The 17,797-nt window shown below is 37.0% G+C and overlaps 1 protein-coding gene across 1 annotated transcript in view; it reads right to left on the bottom strand.

Annotated features, from left to right (window-relative positions):
• SHCBP1L (SHC binding and spindle associated 1 like) overlaps positions 1-17,579 on the bottom strand; it is a 45,989-nt gene extending 28,410 nt beyond the window's left edge. The window contains exons 1-6 of the mRNA XM_019918690.3: positions 17,462-17,579; positions 16,745-17,164; positions 14,837-14,986; positions 6,550-6,764; positions 5,561-5,647; positions 5,273-5,491 (exon numbers count right to left, since the gene is read on the bottom strand). Coding sequence (XP_019774249.2) covers positions 5,273-5,491; positions 5,561-5,647; positions 6,550-6,764; positions 14,837-14,986; positions 16,745-17,164; positions 17,462-17,509 — 1,139 coding nt within the window. The 5' untranslated portion in view covers positions 17,510-17,579. The remainder of the gene's footprint in view (positions 1-5,272; positions 5,492-5,560; positions 5,648-6,549; positions 6,765-14,836; positions 14,987-16,744; positions 17,165-17,461) is intronic.
• Positions 17,580-17,797: the final 218 nt, after the last annotated feature.

The raw sequence follows: 17,797 nt of genomic DNA, 5'->3' as shown, positions 1-17,797 counted from the left end.
CCACTTTGACAATCTCTTATCTTTTGATTTATGTATTTAGATCATTCACATTTAAAGTAATTATTGAGGAACTTCCCTGGTGATCCAGTGGCTAAGACTCTGTGCTCCCAATGCCAGGGGCCTGGGTTCAATGCCAGGTCGGGGAACTAGATCCCACACGCCGCAACTAAGAGGTCGCATGCCGCAACTAAAGACCCCACGTGCCACAACTAAAAAGATCCCACGTGCCACAACTAGGACGCAGCACAGCCAAATAAATAAAAATTTTAAAAAATAAATTATTGATATCGTTAAATTAATATCTACTACACTTGCAACAGTTTTCTATTTGTTGTACCTCCTTTTTGTCTCCTCTAGTTTTAGCTGAGCATTTAGTAATTCCATTTTATCTTCCCTCTTAACATATCAATTATTTTAAAAAGTTTTTTTAGTGTTTGCCCTATAGATGGCAATATACATTTTAAACTAAGTCCACCATCAAATAACACTATACTACTTCATGTACAGTACAGGTACCTTTTAACAGAGTTTTCCCATTTCTCCCCTCCTATCCCTATGATATTACTGTCACTTATTTAACCAATCCATAAACAATTACCACCCAATACCATCATAACTACTATTACTTTAAATAGTTATCTTTTAGATTGATAGAGATCTATTAAGAATAAGAAAAAGAAAAGATTTTATCTTCATTTATTCCTCCTCCAAAGCTCTTCTTTTGTATAAGTAGATCTGAGTTTCTGACCTGTAATAATTTTTCTTCTCCCTGAAGAACTTCCGTTAGCCTTTCTTGCAAGGCCAATCTACTGGTGACAAATTCCTTTGGTTTTTGTTAGTTTGCTCTTCTTTTTTTTTTTTTTTTTGGTCTAAGGAAGCTATTCCCCTTCACTTTTGAAGGATAATTTCACTAGACATAGAATTCTAGGATGGTGGTTTTCTTTCAACACTGAATATTTCACTCCACTATCATCTTGTTTACATGATTTCTTATAAGGAGCCCACTGAATTTCTCATTCTTGTTCACCTATAGGTAGGGTTTCCTTACCCCCCTAGGCTTCTTTCAAGATTTTTTCTTTATCTTTGGTTTTCTTCAGTTTAAATATAATATGCCTATTTATACAATTTTGGGGTATTTATCCTGCTTGGAGTTCTCTAAGCTTCCTGAATCTGTGGTTTGGTGTCTGCATTTAATTTGGAAAATCTTCACCATTATTATTTTTTTTTTTTTCCTGCGGTACGCGGGCCTCTCACTGTTGTGGCCTCTCCCGTTGTGGAGCTCAGGCTCCGGACGCACAGGCTCAGCAGCCATGGCTCACAGGCCTAGCCGCTCCGTGGCATGTGGGATCTTCCCGGACCGCGGCACGAACCCGTGTCCCCTGCATCAGCAGGCGGACTCTCAACCACTGCACCAACAGGGAAGCCCTTTCACCATTATTAATTTAAATTTTTTTTCTGCTGCATTTCCTTTTTCTCTTCTGGTATTCCAATTACACATATGCTACATTCTTTGAAACTGTTCCACAGTTTTTGTATGTTTTGTTGTTTTTTCATTATTTTTTCTCTTTGCATTTCAGTTTGAGACAATGCAATTGACATATCTTCAAGCTTTCTGATTCTTTCCTCAGTTGTGTCCCATCTACTGGTGAGCCCTTCAAAGGTATTCTTCATTTCTATTTACAGTGTCTTTGATTTCTAGCATGATTTTTTAATTTGTTCTTACAGATTCCATCTTCTGCTTACATTAGCCATCTGTTCTTGCAGGTTGTGTACTTTTTCCCATTAAAGTCCTTAACGTATTAATCATAGCTTTTTTTTTTTTTTCTTTTTGGCTGTACTGCACGGCATGCAGGATCTTAGTTCCTTGACCAGGGATTGAACCTGTGCCCCCTGCAGTGGAAGCACGCAGTCCTAACCACTGGACTGCCACGGAAGTCCCAATCACAGCGATTTTAAATTTCCTGTTTGGTTAATTCCAAAATCATACTTGAGTCTGGTTCTGATGCTTGCTTTCCCTCTTCAGACTTAGTTTTTTCTTGCCTTTTAGCATATCTTATAATTTTTTGTTGAAACCCACGCATGATGTATTGGCTAATAGGAAGTGAGGGAGATAGGCTTTTAGTGTGAGGTTTTATATTAATCCAACCAGGAGGTAGCCTGTGTTTGTTTGTTGTAGCTTTAGGTGTCAGAGGCTTCAAATTGCTGTAGTTTCCATATTTCTGTCTCCTCTCCTTTCCACATTTCTGTCTCCTCTCCTTTCCATATTTCTGTCTCCTCCTCTTCCTTTAAAACTACTCTTGGAAGAGTCTGCGTCTTACAGGTCTTTTAACTATAATCCAGTTATTATACTGGAATCCTGTTGGTGTGGTTTTAAGTTTCGGCAGAGAGGAAATGTTCTATATTCTTATGATTGATTTTCAGAATTTTACTGAGTCTGTATCACCAAACTGTGACCTTCACAAGTGTTTCTTAGTCTGCTCTTTACCCAGACAAGAAGGCTAGATGGGGCTAGAGTCAGGGAAATGCTCTTCCTCTAGGTGGGAAAAAGCTCTGGTAAAGTCTTTTCCCCTGGAGAATAGATCTTTGTTATGGAAAATGCTCGGGGTATATTTCACAGTGGTTACTTTTCCCTTCACCCTGCCACAGTCATAATGGGATCTTTCTTGGCTCTTCACCTGAGAACCTAGTGAGACTCCTGGAGGTTAAACCCCACAAAGGTATGAGGTCTCCCTAAGAACTGCAGCTCCCCAGGAGTTTCTCTCATACTCGTTAACATTCAGCCTCCAGCAATCTATCAAAATTACCATTTAAGTCTTACAATTTATGGCTCTAGTGGATTCTGTTTGAGGTAAGCAGATCTTAGCTGTGACTCTTACCTTTCTCCAGATTTCAGGGTGGCAGTTTGTCCTGTGACCTCAGTTCTCTGATAGTTCCAAGAAAGTAATTTTCAAGTTTGTTCAGCTTTTTTCTTGTTGTAAGGATAGGACTGATAACTCACAAGCTCTTTGCATGTCAGAGCTGAATCTGGAAATCCTTGGTTCTATTTTATAGTTTTCATTTCTCTGTTGAGATTCTCTGTATACTTATGCTTTCCTTTAGTTCTCTGATATAGTTATAACAGCTGCTTTGTCTGACAAATCTAACATCTGGGCCCACCCAAAATCAGATTCTATTAACTTCTTTTTTTCCTGAGGATAGATCTAAATTTCTGGTTTCTTTGCATACCTATTAATTTTGGGTTGAACACTGGAGATTTTGGATAATATACTCTGGTAACTCTGTGTTATGTTCTTCTGAGGATTGTTAGTCCTGTATTTTAGCAGGCAGTTAACTTGCCTGGCCTCAAAATGCAAAATGTTTTCCTTGAGGTATGTAGCAGCTGACATCTCTGCTCAGTTCTCTCACCTTCCATGTTTCGCTCTTATACTTCCTTATTTAGCAGAGTTCCCAGATTTCTCTCCCCTGCCATTGCTAGCAAAGTTTAGTGGACAGCCAAGGATCTGAGCAGAGTTTACGCTCAAATTTTGGGTCTCACTCCTTTTGCAGCTCTCTCACTTTCAGACTATCCCAACTAAATTTCCAGCTGCTCTGCCAGCACTGTCCTTTGTCACCTTGAAACAGTAAGATGCCATTTTTTTTGTTGCCTGGCTATGAGAACTGGTGATGACCCTCAGAACAGAATGCCACAAGTTCCCATTTCTTACCCATTCCAAAGATAAACTTTTCTTGTTCCTGATGCTTTTGGTCATTTCATAGTGCCTTAAAATATTTGAAGACTTTTAATATATTTTGCCAGATATTATAATTGTTACCTATGGAAAGGTTTGACCAATTAACTCACTCCACCACCCCTGGAATAAGATTCTCTGTGATTATAACTTTTAAGATGAGAGGACTCTGTGTTGCCCTATACCATTAGAATATAAAGTCTAGTAACGATAACTTGTATTAAAATTCAACTTTCACTGAATCTGGATTTCTAGATAAGTGGATTTCAAAAATCTTATCTATACTGATTCCCCAAAGTAATCCTAAGATTTTGTTACACAGGAATCCCACTAACAATGAAACATCAAAAATGGGCACTAGAATGAGATTATTAGTGATTTTTAAAAAGGGCAAACTTGGGGACTTCCCTGGTGGTGCAGTGGTTAAGACTCCACACTCCCAATGCAGGGGCCTGGGTTCAATCCCTGGTCAGGGAACTAGATCCCACATGCGCACCACAACTAAGAGTTCGCATGCCGCAACTAAGACCCGGCACAACCAAATAAATAAACAAATAAGTAATTTTTTTTTTTTTAAAGGTCAAACTTGAGGGCTTCCCTGGTGGCACAGTGGTTGAGAGTCTGCCTGCCGATGCAGGGGACACGGGTTCGTGCCCCGGTCCGGGAAGATCCCACATGCCGCGGAGCGGCTGGGCCCGTGAGCCATGGCTACTGAGCCTGTGCATCCAGAGCCTGTCCTGTGCTCTGCAACGGGAGAGGCCACAACAGTGAGAGGCCCGCATACCGCAAAAAATAAATAAATAAATAAAAATTTAAAAAGGTCAAACTTGAAAGAAAATAGAATAAGAAAATATTTAGGCTAATAATTAATTGTTAGACAAGTAAAATATGGCTTAGAATTCCTAAGGCAAAGAATGAGTAATGGTGGAACACAAAGGAAGGAGCTTAACAACTTAGTATGAAATAGCCAAAAGTCCTTTGGCTCCAGTCAAGATTTTCCATTAATTTTGGGGTCATGAGCAAGAATTCCTCTTTCCCCTCTATTTCAAACAAAGACAGAAATATATACTTTACTGCACAGTAATGTAAAAATATTTTAATACATTTTGAAGTATTCTGGAGAATGATGCCAGTTAAATCTGCATTATTTTATTTAACATCAAAAAAAACAACTTATTTTGGTTAGAAAAGAAATTAGGCAGCAAAATTAGTCAACTCTCTCTCTACTTTTCATTTTATATGTGGATGACGTCTACTTACTCTTTTCTTATGCTTTGGCCAAAATTAAGAAGGTAAAGGAGAAAGGTAAGGAAAGGACTAGATTTATGCGATTTTTTTCATCAAAAAAACCCCAAACAATGATTTCAGTTAATTCAGCTAATATAAAAATAATTTTCCAATATTGGTAGTTGCACCTGTGCTTATAAATTGGACATCTACTTTTATAATCTATTTCAATTAGGGTAACATATATGACAAGTGATATGATAAAAGAATGACCATGCAATCTTTTTGTTTCCATTTAAAATAGAACAAATTATTACCTGAGGCGTAAATCTTCCCACATTTTCAATAATCCACAGAGCATTACTATCTCATAGTACTTTTTCCAGCATTCAACAGCCTCTGCTGCAGATGGATCTTCTTTAATATTGCTCTGATACTCAATGAGCTCGATTCGCTTGTTTTTATACTTCTCCAAAGTTTTTTTGAAACGTTGTGCAATAGGACCAGGTATTGTTCCATCTTGTATATCACACCACCTGAAAAGTATGAGTATAGTTACAATGTTTATCTTACATACTGTGATGAATGCTTTTAACTATACTTACAAATTAATTCTTTCTTCAATCAAAGCAGTATAATTCTCACAACTTTCTTCATCATCCCAGTCCCTCCAAAGAAAGTCATAAAAAAACCTATGATAAATCAAATTGAGATGACAGTGATCAAAATCAGCCAGTACATGTTTAGAATTAAAAAGACATTCTGATGTCAGAAATCTTTATATGAAGCTTAATTGTTAAGAAAAATATTTCAAAATGATCTTTCAGTGAACTAATATTAAAAGTAAAACTTTATACATTAGATGATCTGCATTCTATTTCAAGTTACTACAGATAAGATAATGTTTCTTGAAGTGGGATTGTAAAATTCATGTTCCACATTTCATAGATTGTGGCTATGGCTTTGTTTACCAAAGAAATAATACTTGAGATATCATCATATTTTTATATTGGGGGAGTATTAGGAAAACAAAAACATGCCCCCAGTATTCTGTATTATGCTTACGTATAGCTTCTCTCAAATGATATCAACTTGTAAGAAGCAATCACAATGGGGATGAAGACATCAGGTATTTGTAATACCTTTAAATGTGAAAAATGAAATCTAATATATTTAAGATGCTTAAATATGAACAGAATTTAGTGGTTTTGTTTTTTGGATTTTGGGTATTTTTGGCTGTGCCGTGCAGCTTCCCAGAACTTAGTTCCCCGACCAGGGATTGAACCTGGGCCCCAGCAATGAAAGTGCTGAGTCCTAACCACTGAACTGCCAGGGAATTCCCTAGAATTTAGCATTACTTATCTCTAGAACTGTTCAAAATTCAATTTTTGTAAAATGCAAGATCAAAAAACAGCAAACTTCCACAAGAGAGAATGTTTTAAGTAAAAGTTACAAGTATGTTCATTAAAAATAGAAAAATTGAATTCAGCAGTGAGTAAAAGTTAAATAAAGTGCCTATATGAACAAAACTTACATATTAAATTAACTTTTTGAATATGAGAATTGAACTTTCAGAAGAAATAACCTCTAATACCTTACAACTTCCAAGGCCAAAGCAATATCATGTGAATCAGAATCTTGTCCTTCAACAGGGTACACTTCCAAGAGAGGCACACTATGCTCTAGTTCTTCCAAAATCTCATCGACCAAATCCCTTGGAATATTTGCGATGTTAGAAGAAAAGGGCTCAGCAACAGAAACAGTAACTTTGAAACAAGATGATGAGCTTTGGCGTAGTTTACAAGTTACCTAAGATAAATATTATAAAATTTGTAATTATAAATGAAAGTAAACCACAAGAATTCTTTCTCAAATATGACCTACTTATAAAATTTCTTCTTTTAAATTTTTATGACTTCTCTAACAATCAACATACATAATAATAGATCAATATTGAATAAAATATAAACACAATTTTTCAAACTAATTCTTAAACAACATTAATTTTAAGGTTCATGAGAGGAATTGCCTATCTCCCACATTATTCTAAGTTTGAGTTGCCAGACTTTGGGATTTTATAAAATAGTAGTATTAAAAAAAGTTTTTGGACTAATTTTGCCATAAAAGTATGTTTTTAAAAATCCTACTATCTATATTACATTATTTTTAAAAGAAAGGCTAATAAAGTACCAAAAAAAAGTAGAATGGACATAATCAAAAAATGAAATCCTAAAAAAAGGTAAAGTCCTTAGGTTGAATAAATTTAGCTTCATAAACTGCACACTATATTGTGCTTACTTGTCTCATTTCACCACAATAGAGTGATAACCTCCAGCACGTCTGAAAATCAGTGCTTGAGAACCACTGAGTTGACAGTAGCTTTAAAAATTAATAAATTATGCTAAGTATTAACACAAAATTTAAAATTACAGAAGTTGGTAAAAGGGTACAAACTTTCAGCTATAAGGTGAATAAGGTCTGAGGATTTAATGTATAGCATAGTGACTATAGTTGATAACACTGTAGTATATATTTGAAATTTCCTAAGATAGAACTTAAATCTTTTCACCAAATAAGGGGGGGGGGGTAAATACGTGAGGTGATGGACATGTTAATTAACTTAATGAAGGGAATCCTTTCACAATGTATATGGGTATATATATATATATATATATATATATATATAAAATCATCATGTTATACACCCTATCCTACAATTTTGTTAGTTAAACCTCAATAAAGCTGAAAAAAATACACTTCCAATAATGAATTTTAAACATTTTCAAGTACATCTCCAATAAAATTGTTTATTTTTAAGTAGATTTTATTTACCTAATGCTACTTATAGCAGCTTTATTCATAACTGCCAAAACTTGGAAACAACCAAGATGCCCTTCAGTAGATGAATGGATAAATAAACTGTGGTACATCCAGGCAATGGAATATTATTCAGTGGTAAAAAGGAATGAGCCATCAAGCCATGAAAGGACATGGAGGAACCTTAAATGCATATTACTAAGTGAAAGAAACCAACCTGAAAAGGCTATATGCTATATGATATCCTTGAAAAGAGAAAATTTTTTCTACTCTTTTACTTAACTGATAGTGTGACTGGGTATAGAATTCTAGGTTAGGATATCACTTTTGTTGACAATATACTTACATAGCTTTTTAAAGTTAAGAACTTACTTTTGAGAAGTCCAATGCTATTCTGCCTCTTGATCATTTATATGAACTTATTGTTTTTCTCTCTGTAATCCTGCTCAACCTTCTCTTTGGCCCTCGTGTTCTCAAATTTCACTATGTGCTAGACAATCAGTGGGCCTTTTCAATTTAGAAATTCATGTCCTTTTGTTCTAGGAAACTTTCACAACTTGACAATTTTCTTTCCTCTGTATGTTGTTCTTGTTTTCTCCTCTTCCTATTTCTCTCTCTCTCTCCTTCTCCTCTTCTTTTCTTCCCTCCCTCCCTCCTTCCTTTTCTCTCTCTAGAACATTTAATTGGATGTTGGACCCAATCCCCTAACTACTCTCCTCTCTTTCCTTTCCATTTCTTAGTCCTTCAGCTCTACTTTATGGGAGATTTTACTCCACTTTATCTTCTAATGCTTCTAATCCTTCTATTCAGTTTTTCACTTGCTGTTGTATTTTTATTTTCCAAAAGCTCTCTTTCTTTCTTGGAGTTTTCCCATCATACAGGATCCAGTTCTTGTTTCATGAATGCTTTAGCTTGTCTCTTCTTTCTGAGAATATTAATAGTTTTATATATGTGTGTGTGTGTTTCTTCTCCCTGTCATCTGTTTCTTCCAAATGTCTTCTTTTCTGCTGTTTTAACCACTGTTTTGATATTTAAGTTTCCTCAAATGTCTGGTGACCCTTGGCTGTCTGCTCATATTTAAGAGTTGAGTACTATAAAAGTAATTGGAAGGTCTGTGTGGAACAAGTCTACTATGGATCCACTGTAAGATGTTCTGCCCAGGCTCTTTCCATGGGAACTTCATGTATCAGTATCTTTAGATCTTTTCTTTTGAACTGATCATAGAAGAATCTTTCAATTTTAATGCCTAGAGAGATATGCCTTAGCTGCCTGTGTTCTAGAAGGAGAATCAGGGTAGAAGACAGAGGATCCTAACATTCAGTACCAATGAAGTATCACAATCTTTTTTTCAGTGGGATACTCCCATCTTTAACCATGCTTCTCAAGCCAGCTTCTTAAATCTGTAGGTTTATGTCTTTTGCCAAATTTGGGGAATTTCAGCCATTATTTCTTTGAATATTTTTTTCAGCCCAATCTTTTCTTCTAGGACTCTGAAAACATGAATTGTTACAGTCTAACATGGCCCTGAGGCTCCGTTTTTTATTTGTTTGCTTATTTTTTGGTTTGGGGGGTTTTTTTAATCTATTTTCTCTCAGATGGTCAGTTAGGTCATTTCTATTATTCTACCTTCAAGTTTACTGATTGTTTCCTCTGTCTTCATTCTGTTGTTGAGCACATCCACTGAGTTTTTAATTGCAGTTACTATATATTTTTTAGTTTTAGTTCTAAAACTTTGTTTCGGTTTTTCTTTACATCATTTCATTTTCTTTATATCTTTCATTTACTTACTTTCTATTTCTTTGCTGAGACCTATTTTTTCATTTTGCATGTGTTCATAATTGCTCACTGATGCATTTTTATGATGGCTGCTTTAAAATCCTTATCAGATAATTCTAACATTTGTGTCATCTCAGTGTTGATGTCTATTGGTTTATCTCATTCAAGTTGAGATCTTCCTGGGTCTTAGAAGTAATTGAGAGTGATGACAAGTAATTTTCTATTGAAAACTGGCCATTTTGTGTATTACATTGTGAGAGTATTGATTTTATTTAAATCTTTTATTTTATCAGTCCTCTTCTGACACCAATCCGGCATGGAAAAGGGGCTTTGTTACTGCCAGATGGGGATGGAAGTTCAGATTCTCTGCTCAGCCTCTGTTGATCCTGGAGGATGAGGGGGTTGTTCATTACTGCTATTCAGGGGTGGGAGTTCAGGTTCTCTATTAGGCCTCCACTGATACCACCCTGGCTCAGAGAGAGGAGAGCACCTCATTACTGCTCCCTACGTTGTCTCCACTAACATCATGGGGGTGGTAGTGAAAGTTCTGATTCTCCACTAGACCTTTTCTGACACCATCCTTGCAGGGAGTGGAAGGAGTCCCTTTACCAGTGGGGGTGGTAGTCCGGGCTTCCCATGTAGTCTACACTGACATCATGGAAGGCAGGGAAAGTTCCTTATCACCCAGCTCCCCATTTTCTTCCCACTAGATCTTCTCTAACACCACTCTGGGAGTGGGGTTAGTGTGCCTTGTTACAACTTGGCAAGGGTGGAAGTGTAGGTTCTTCACTTTGTCTTTTCTTGCAAGATGGGAGTGAAGAGCAGCAGTTTTTTTTCTGTATTGTTTGGCTGTCCCTTTCCTAACTTTGACTAGAGAAAGCAGGCTTTTGAGGGGCATTTTTTATTTTTTTTCCTACACCTGTTGGTGTTTCTAGGTTTCCAGCTCCTCTGGTACACAGTCTAGGATATATGAAGTAAAGCCCAGGGAACTCATCATCATGTCATTCCTTGTGTCACAAGGTCCCTAGACAATCTGCCTTCTCTCCAACTTGCAGAGTCTTATGTTTACTTACACATATAATCCAGGGTTTTTAGCTGTACTTGATAGGAAGAATAGGGAAAAGTTTGTCTACTCCATCTTCCTGGAAGGGAAGTCTCTGTTTCTTAAATAGCTTTCAAGCTATTCTTCTTGAATTCAAGCTCCATCTTCAAGCCAATTCAAGTTCTCAGTACAGTCAGTTCCTAAGCCTTTGGGGTTATGCAGTGTAAATTAAGTGTTGTTTTTTTTTCCGGCTTTCCCTACTGTAAACAGAATTCAACTTTCTTAGCTCTACTAAGTCAGTTGTCATTTATTTATATGTTTTACACCTTCTAAATTGTGTTGCTATTGTCTCCTTTTCTATCTCTTGTCCTTGGGTACCTTTTAAAAAATCCCTTTGCTATCATTTTGGTGAAGGACTCTGGGGACAATACTATAAGAGAAGATACTACAAGTTTTCAGACAGGAAACAATATATCAGCTGGACTTCCCTAGTGGCACAGTGGTTAAGAGTCCGCCTGCCAATGCAGGGGACATGGGTTCGAGTGCTGGTTCAGGAAGATCCCACATGCCACAGAGCACCTAAGCCCGCGAGCCACAACTACTGAGCCCACGCATCGCCAACTACTGAAGCTCGCAAGCCCAGAGCCTATTGCTCCGCAACAAGAGAAGCCACTGCAATGAGAAGCCTGCGCACCATAACGAAGAGTAGCCCCTGCTCGCTGCAACTAGAGAAAGCGCATGCGCAGCAACGAAGGCTCAACACAGCCACAAAAATATATACATATATTTTATATCTATATCTATATATCTATATATATATATCTATATATATATCATCAAAGAATCAGTGACACTGGATTCTCAACCAGCAACACTGGAAGTTTGAAGACAATGGAATAGAATTTTACAAATTCTGGGCATGAAATCAAACCTAGAATTTGTGTATCCAGTTAATCTGTCAAATAAACTTGAAGATCTGTAAAGATATTTTCAAGCACACAATATCACAAAAATTTTATCTACTTTGTGCCCTTACCCGTGAAGCTATTAGGATAAGATCCTTGGCCAAAATGAGAGAATAAACTAAGAAAAAAGCAATTTGGGGAAATAGGTTATTTACAGAAGAGAATGATGAAAGAAATTTCTAGGATGATGATGGAGGGAGATCCCAAAAGCTGTCCAGCAGGTCTAGAGATCACCAAGTTTTAAAACAGGCTTTAAAACCAAGGAGCCTATTACTGGAGTTGGGAGTGTGTGGAAATAGCCGCGATGCAAGCTGTGAATGTTGAGCACAGCCCAAAGTTACTATTTCGTCTTTACAACTATGATATAGCAGAATCAGGTAAATAACCAATTTCCAGAATCCACTGAGAATTCCCTTAAACATCTGCAAATTAAAGATTCTCTAAGCCTTCATCAAGGGATATAAACAAAATTTTAAAGCATGTTGTCCAAGAAAGCTTACTGATGGTGACTAGACATGCTTTTTTTACAAAATTTTAAAAAATCAACCAAAAAAAAAAAAAAAAAAAAAAAAAAAAAAAAAAAAAAAAAAAAAAAAAATCAACCAAAATTCTGTCATCAGAGATAATCACTGTTAACCTTTTGCTCTTTATCTTCCAGTTTTATTCCTATGTACTTCGTTGGATCATACTGTATATTTAGTTTTGTGTCTTCTGTTTTACTTTATGTACACAATGAGCATGTTCCAAATCATTAAGAGTTTTTTTGTTATCATAAGTTTTATAACTACATGATATTCTATCTTATGAATAAATTATCATTTATTTGACCCATATCCTATTATTAAACTTTTATGGTCTTCCCAATTTTTTATTTTATAAATATGACTTGATTACCTTAAATACATTAAATCTTTTTCTACATTTATGATTTCTATAGAATGAATTTCTAGAAATAAAATGAACATTTTTAATTTTTATTTATTTTTCTGTGCAGTGGGGTCTATTTATTTCTTACTATCTTTATTTCTTCCAGCTTTATTGAGAAATAACTAACTTACAACAAATAAACTATTTTAAAGTTCTTAATATATTTTACCAAATTGCTTTCTACAGAGGTTATAAAAAAGTTTCCTTAATATTTGGCCCACTTTGTAACAAAGAAGGATATGCTAGATTTCCTTCCAATCAAATATTATATTTCCAAGCCTTTTCTCTTTGTTGTATGGATCTGTATTAGGCAGAATAATGGCCCTCAAATGGTCCCCTAATACTTAGAACTTGTGAATATATTACTTTACAAGGCAACAGGGACTTTACAGATGTAATTATGGTTAAGGAATTGAGATGGGGAAGTTCTCTTGGATTACCCAGTTGGGCCCATTCTAATCATGAGTCTTTTAAAATGGAAGCACCTTTCTAGACTGTAGGGAACCAGAGAGAGAGTGTGAGAAGGACTTTGAAAATGGATAAAGGGGGCCACAAGTCATGGAATGCAGGTACCTTATAAAGGCTGGAAAAGACAGGGAAACAGATTTTCCCCTAGAGCTTCCAGAAAGGAATAAGCCCTGTCTACTCCTTGATTTTAGCCCAATTAGTCCCATGTCAGATTCCTTTCCTATAGAATTGTAAAAGAACAAATTTATATTAAGCCACCAAATTTGTGGTAATTTGTTGCAGCAGCAATAGAAAAACTAATATAGCATCTAAAGCTAAAGCCAGAGATTGAGGTCCATAGGAATAGATTATTGTAACTTCAGAACAAGGAGCATTATATAGCACTGTTGATATTTCGATCCAAGTAAGACTAAAGAAGTGGAGGCAGACAAAACCACCAAATGTGAATGGTGCAGCACAATCTTAAGAGGTCCCAAGAGCTAGTCTCAATGCCTTGTAATGCAAATTAGAATCTGCCAATATGTTATTCTGCTTTTCTTCTGTTCTCGCTTTTCTTCCCACCTTTCTAATGTTTAAAGGACGTTAGCATTTCATAGAGGATTTTAAAGCAATCTAATTATGTGTAATCTTGTTTGTTATTTTTGGAATAAGGAAGAGAGTAAATATATTGCATGTAAAATCTTAGAACTTGATAGAATTTTTGGGTAACCCAATCCAGTGAGTTTCCATGTAACTTTAGGGATCTTGAAAAGTTTTATGGAACGTAGGGGCTATCATGTGATGTTGAGAGAGAAGCCAAGCAATTGCTATGTTACCATCCCTCATTTCAATCAGGAATGTTCCACTTTAATATGTTGTATATGTGGGACTTCCTCATAAAACTTGACTGAAAAAGCCCGAACTTACACTGTTAAAAAATTTTTTTCAGATACTATAGAGTCCACCTCCTCTTATTTTATCCACATGAAAAAAGTCCAAAGAAGTTATGAAAGTTCTAGGCAAAATCAACTCAAAATCTGAAGTTGGTCAAACCTCAAAGAACCACTAAAAATAGAGTATTATTGGAAAATTAATCCCAAGACTTTCATATTCTTTTGTAGCAGCTATGACTGAAAATATGCCATCCTTTACTGTAAAAATACCACTAATTTACTTTTCCATATAACACAGAATTGAATTGTTTTCAGGCAGTGTGCAATGTAATGAGTTTCAAACACAATTTTTTCTTGTCACCGAAACCACAGATTTGAAATATCTATCTGAAACAGGGGTACCATTTGTGATTGTAAATATTGATTTCTATACAAGGATAATTAACCTTTAAGTGAATTGAATTTATCATGTCAAATATGCTACAATATTTAACATATAGACCTATAAAAGCAAAATTGTATCAGCTGAAGGTTTGGAAGTGGATGTATTATACTAAAAGGGCACTTTTCATAGGAAAATATTTCAAATTTTACCAATAGTTTTCTGATCTATTTTTTTCTTTCCTAATGTAACTAAACCTCATAATTCAGATAAATGAAGATTAAAGAGAAATGATGGGGAAAAAAGGCCCAAGTTAATTAAAGCCTAAGTTACTAAATTTTAAGAAATGCACTTTATTTTTATGTTATTTGAGCAATTGAAACTAGGCTAATAAATATTATGTAATACTACTAGATTTGATTTAATGACAACTGTTTATAGGTAAATGGGTGCTAATATCCCTCCTTACCTTCTTTTTACACTATTAATTTGCTTAGAAACTTAAAATAGAAGTAAACTTTTGTCAACCTTTGTTTAAGTATCAAAGCCTCAAATTAATAAGGTTACATTTTGGTCTTAAAAAGAACTGATAATTTCACTCAAAGAACAAGGATCAGGTGAAAATTATTTACCTCAACCAGTATACCAACAAAAGAAATAGAAGCTTCTTCATATTTCACAAAGAATAACTCAGGATTAGTTTTCCAGACTCCAAGCCATTTGCCTTTCAACTTTAATTTTTCTGATAGGTATCTACACATAGCATCATCAGCATCTTCTGCCTAGCAAAAGAAAAAATAGATACATATAAATATATGAAATTATAGATTTATATATTTTTTTACTGATTTCTATTTAAATATGAAACCAATATACCCTTAAATAATGAAAAACCTGGGAAATAATAGATTTTTAACTGAATCTATATTTAATGGAAAATAGAAACATTAAAAAATTAAAATAAATTTAAAAGAGATCTATTCACTCAATAGAGTAATTCAGAGATGAGACATCTACTTATTATGTTTTAAGTAACTGGTTTTATTAATCCACTGAGCAAAAAGTATACTGTAATTATACATATAAAAACATAGTTATTATCATGTTAAAAAACAGTAATGACTTTTTCTGAACTTTAAAGATTTATTGACTTTATTTAAAATTTATTCAGTACATAAAAATTTAAAATAGAAATCCACTCTATAAAACAAATGAGCATATTAAGCATTCAATAAATATCTGCCCATTTGATTTTCTACATTTCAATTCAGCGACCTCAGGATGATAAATAACATAAACTATTATGAAACTCAGTCATTAGACCCTGACTGATTAATGACACTGTGATTTATATAAATGTTTTTCAATTGCCTTTAAGACGTCTAGCCTTCTCCAACCTCGAATATCAAATATAAATTGGTCATTAAATACCATTCTAGTTTTATGGTAACAGTATTTTTAAAATTTTTCTTCTGATTATAAAATATGGTTAACCTACAGAAAATCTGCAAAATACAGATAATATAAGGAAAACAAAAACCACCCCTAATCCTGACAGCCAGAATAACCATTGTTGATATTTTGGTGCATTTCCTTCCAGTCTTTTTTCTATGCATATATTCATCCATACATATGAAGCATATGCTTTGTCTTCTGATTTTTTTTTCCTTAACATTATAGCATAAGCATATCTATAGTTTCTGAAAACATAATTTTTACAGCTGCATGATTTTCCATTACATGAAGCCACCACAAGTTCTTTACAGCCCCCATAGTTGGAAATTTAGTTTCTAGTTTTTAAATTTTATAAACATCGGTGCAATGAAATCCTTGTACACAAATTCTTCTGCTATAACTTAAAAAAAGAAAAAACAGGTTAGAAGAAACAATATTTGCTCTATTCAGTATTACCAAGTATGTATCTTCTTTACAAAACCTCATTCCACATCCTAGACTGATGGCTGGGAACCACTCTTAAAGTGTAAACGTTTTGAGTTATTGTAGTGTAAAAGTCAAGGCTAAGTAACCTTATCCTTACGCTTGGGCACAGACTGTTAACGAAAACACTAAGATGCATACCTGGGCACTGATAACCTCTCAGAAAACCAGAAAACACTATGTGATCTGTTTGAAGGAAAATCGAATTGGAACTCTTTTAACAGGGACTGGGAACCTCTAACAAGGTGGAAGCCCTGGAAGTTTGGAGTAAATTTACTTTTTTTTTTTTTTTTTTTTGTGGTATGCGGGCCTCTCACTGTTGTGGCCTCTCCCGTTGCGGAGCACAGGCTCCGGACGCGCAGGCTCAACGGCCATGGCTCACGGGCCCAGCCGCTCCGCGGCATGTGGGATCTTCCCGGACCGGGGCACGAACCCGTGTCCCCTGCATTGGCAGGAGGACTCTCAACCACTGCGCCACCAGGGAAGCCCCGTAAATTTACTTTTTGAAATGCAGGGTTTCTTTGTGCCCTCTGTACCCCCATCAGCATAGGAGGAAGACCCGAGTCCCCCTGGATTCCCGTCCGTTTTCTTCTCCTTCTCACCTTGCAGCCCTGTAGCACCTCGTCGCAATACAGCGCCACCTTCTCCTCCCGCCACATCCCCCTCATGGGGGACACGCAGACTGGGGGCAGTGGCTGCGCTTTCTCGTCATCCTCCTCCGGCACCGACAGAAGGGGCTCCTCTTCCTCCTCCTCGGGCTCCGGTCCCCGGCCCTCGGCCTGAGAGCCCGGCAGGAGCTGGAGCCGCCGCTGGGCCGCCTCCCGGACGGCTTTCCGCTTCACGGGGCGAGGGGAGGCCACCACCCACCGCACGGCAGACGCGGCGCTCTTCAGGGTCCCCGCCTCCACCGAGTCCCCGGTGAGCGCGGAGACAGCCTTCTCGTCTCGCTGCCCGGGGCTGACGGTTCGGACCGAGTCTTCAGGCACCGTGGCTCTGGATCCCGACGCCATCTCCTCAGCACCCTGCGGGCCAACGGCAACCGTTAGTCGCTTTACGGCCCGGATCGCGCGGGCCAATGGGCGAGCAACGAGCGCGGCGGCTCGAGGGGATCCCGCCTGGAGGGAGTTAGGGGATGGGGTGGTGGGCGCGGGTCCGGGTGTCGCGGGTGGTTCTGGGGCTTGGAGGTAGGTAGGGATACTGTGGGGCGCGACGGGGCGTGGGGGAAGGAAGGTTCTGGGCCAGCTGTTGGCGGGCGGGGTAGGGGCGCCACTAGATGATGCCCACTCCGCGGGCGCTGGCTCTAACCTCACACTACTCACCTCAGAACCATCCAGAGACAGACTTCTCTCCCCATGGAGGGTTTTCATGGGGTCCTCACACGTTTTCAGGGTGATTGTGCGTCACCCTCCAGGTCCTCATGACCTAACGAATGTAGGTGGTACCTAACCCTCTATACACGCGTGTCTGCACAAACACAACCTGGAGGAAAATTTATTTTTATACTGGGTGGTGATGATAACTACAACTTTCTGGTTATTACTAGAGTTAACTCCAGTGTCAAATCCAACGACGTAGGTTTCCTCCAACATATTCACAGGGTTCCCCAAATAAAATTTCTTTTACATTTTAAGCAAGACATTTTCTGCCAAGAAGGA

This window comes from Tursiops truncatus, chromosome 1 (assembly GCF_011762595.2).
Source record: "Tursiops truncatus isolate mTurTru1 chromosome 1, mTurTru1.mat.Y, whole genome shotgun sequence".
Classification (NCBI taxonomy): Eukaryota; Metazoa; Chordata; class Mammalia; order Artiodactyla; family Delphinidae; genus Tursiops; species Tursiops truncatus.
This window is presented reverse-complemented; position numbering and strand designations above follow the sequence as displayed.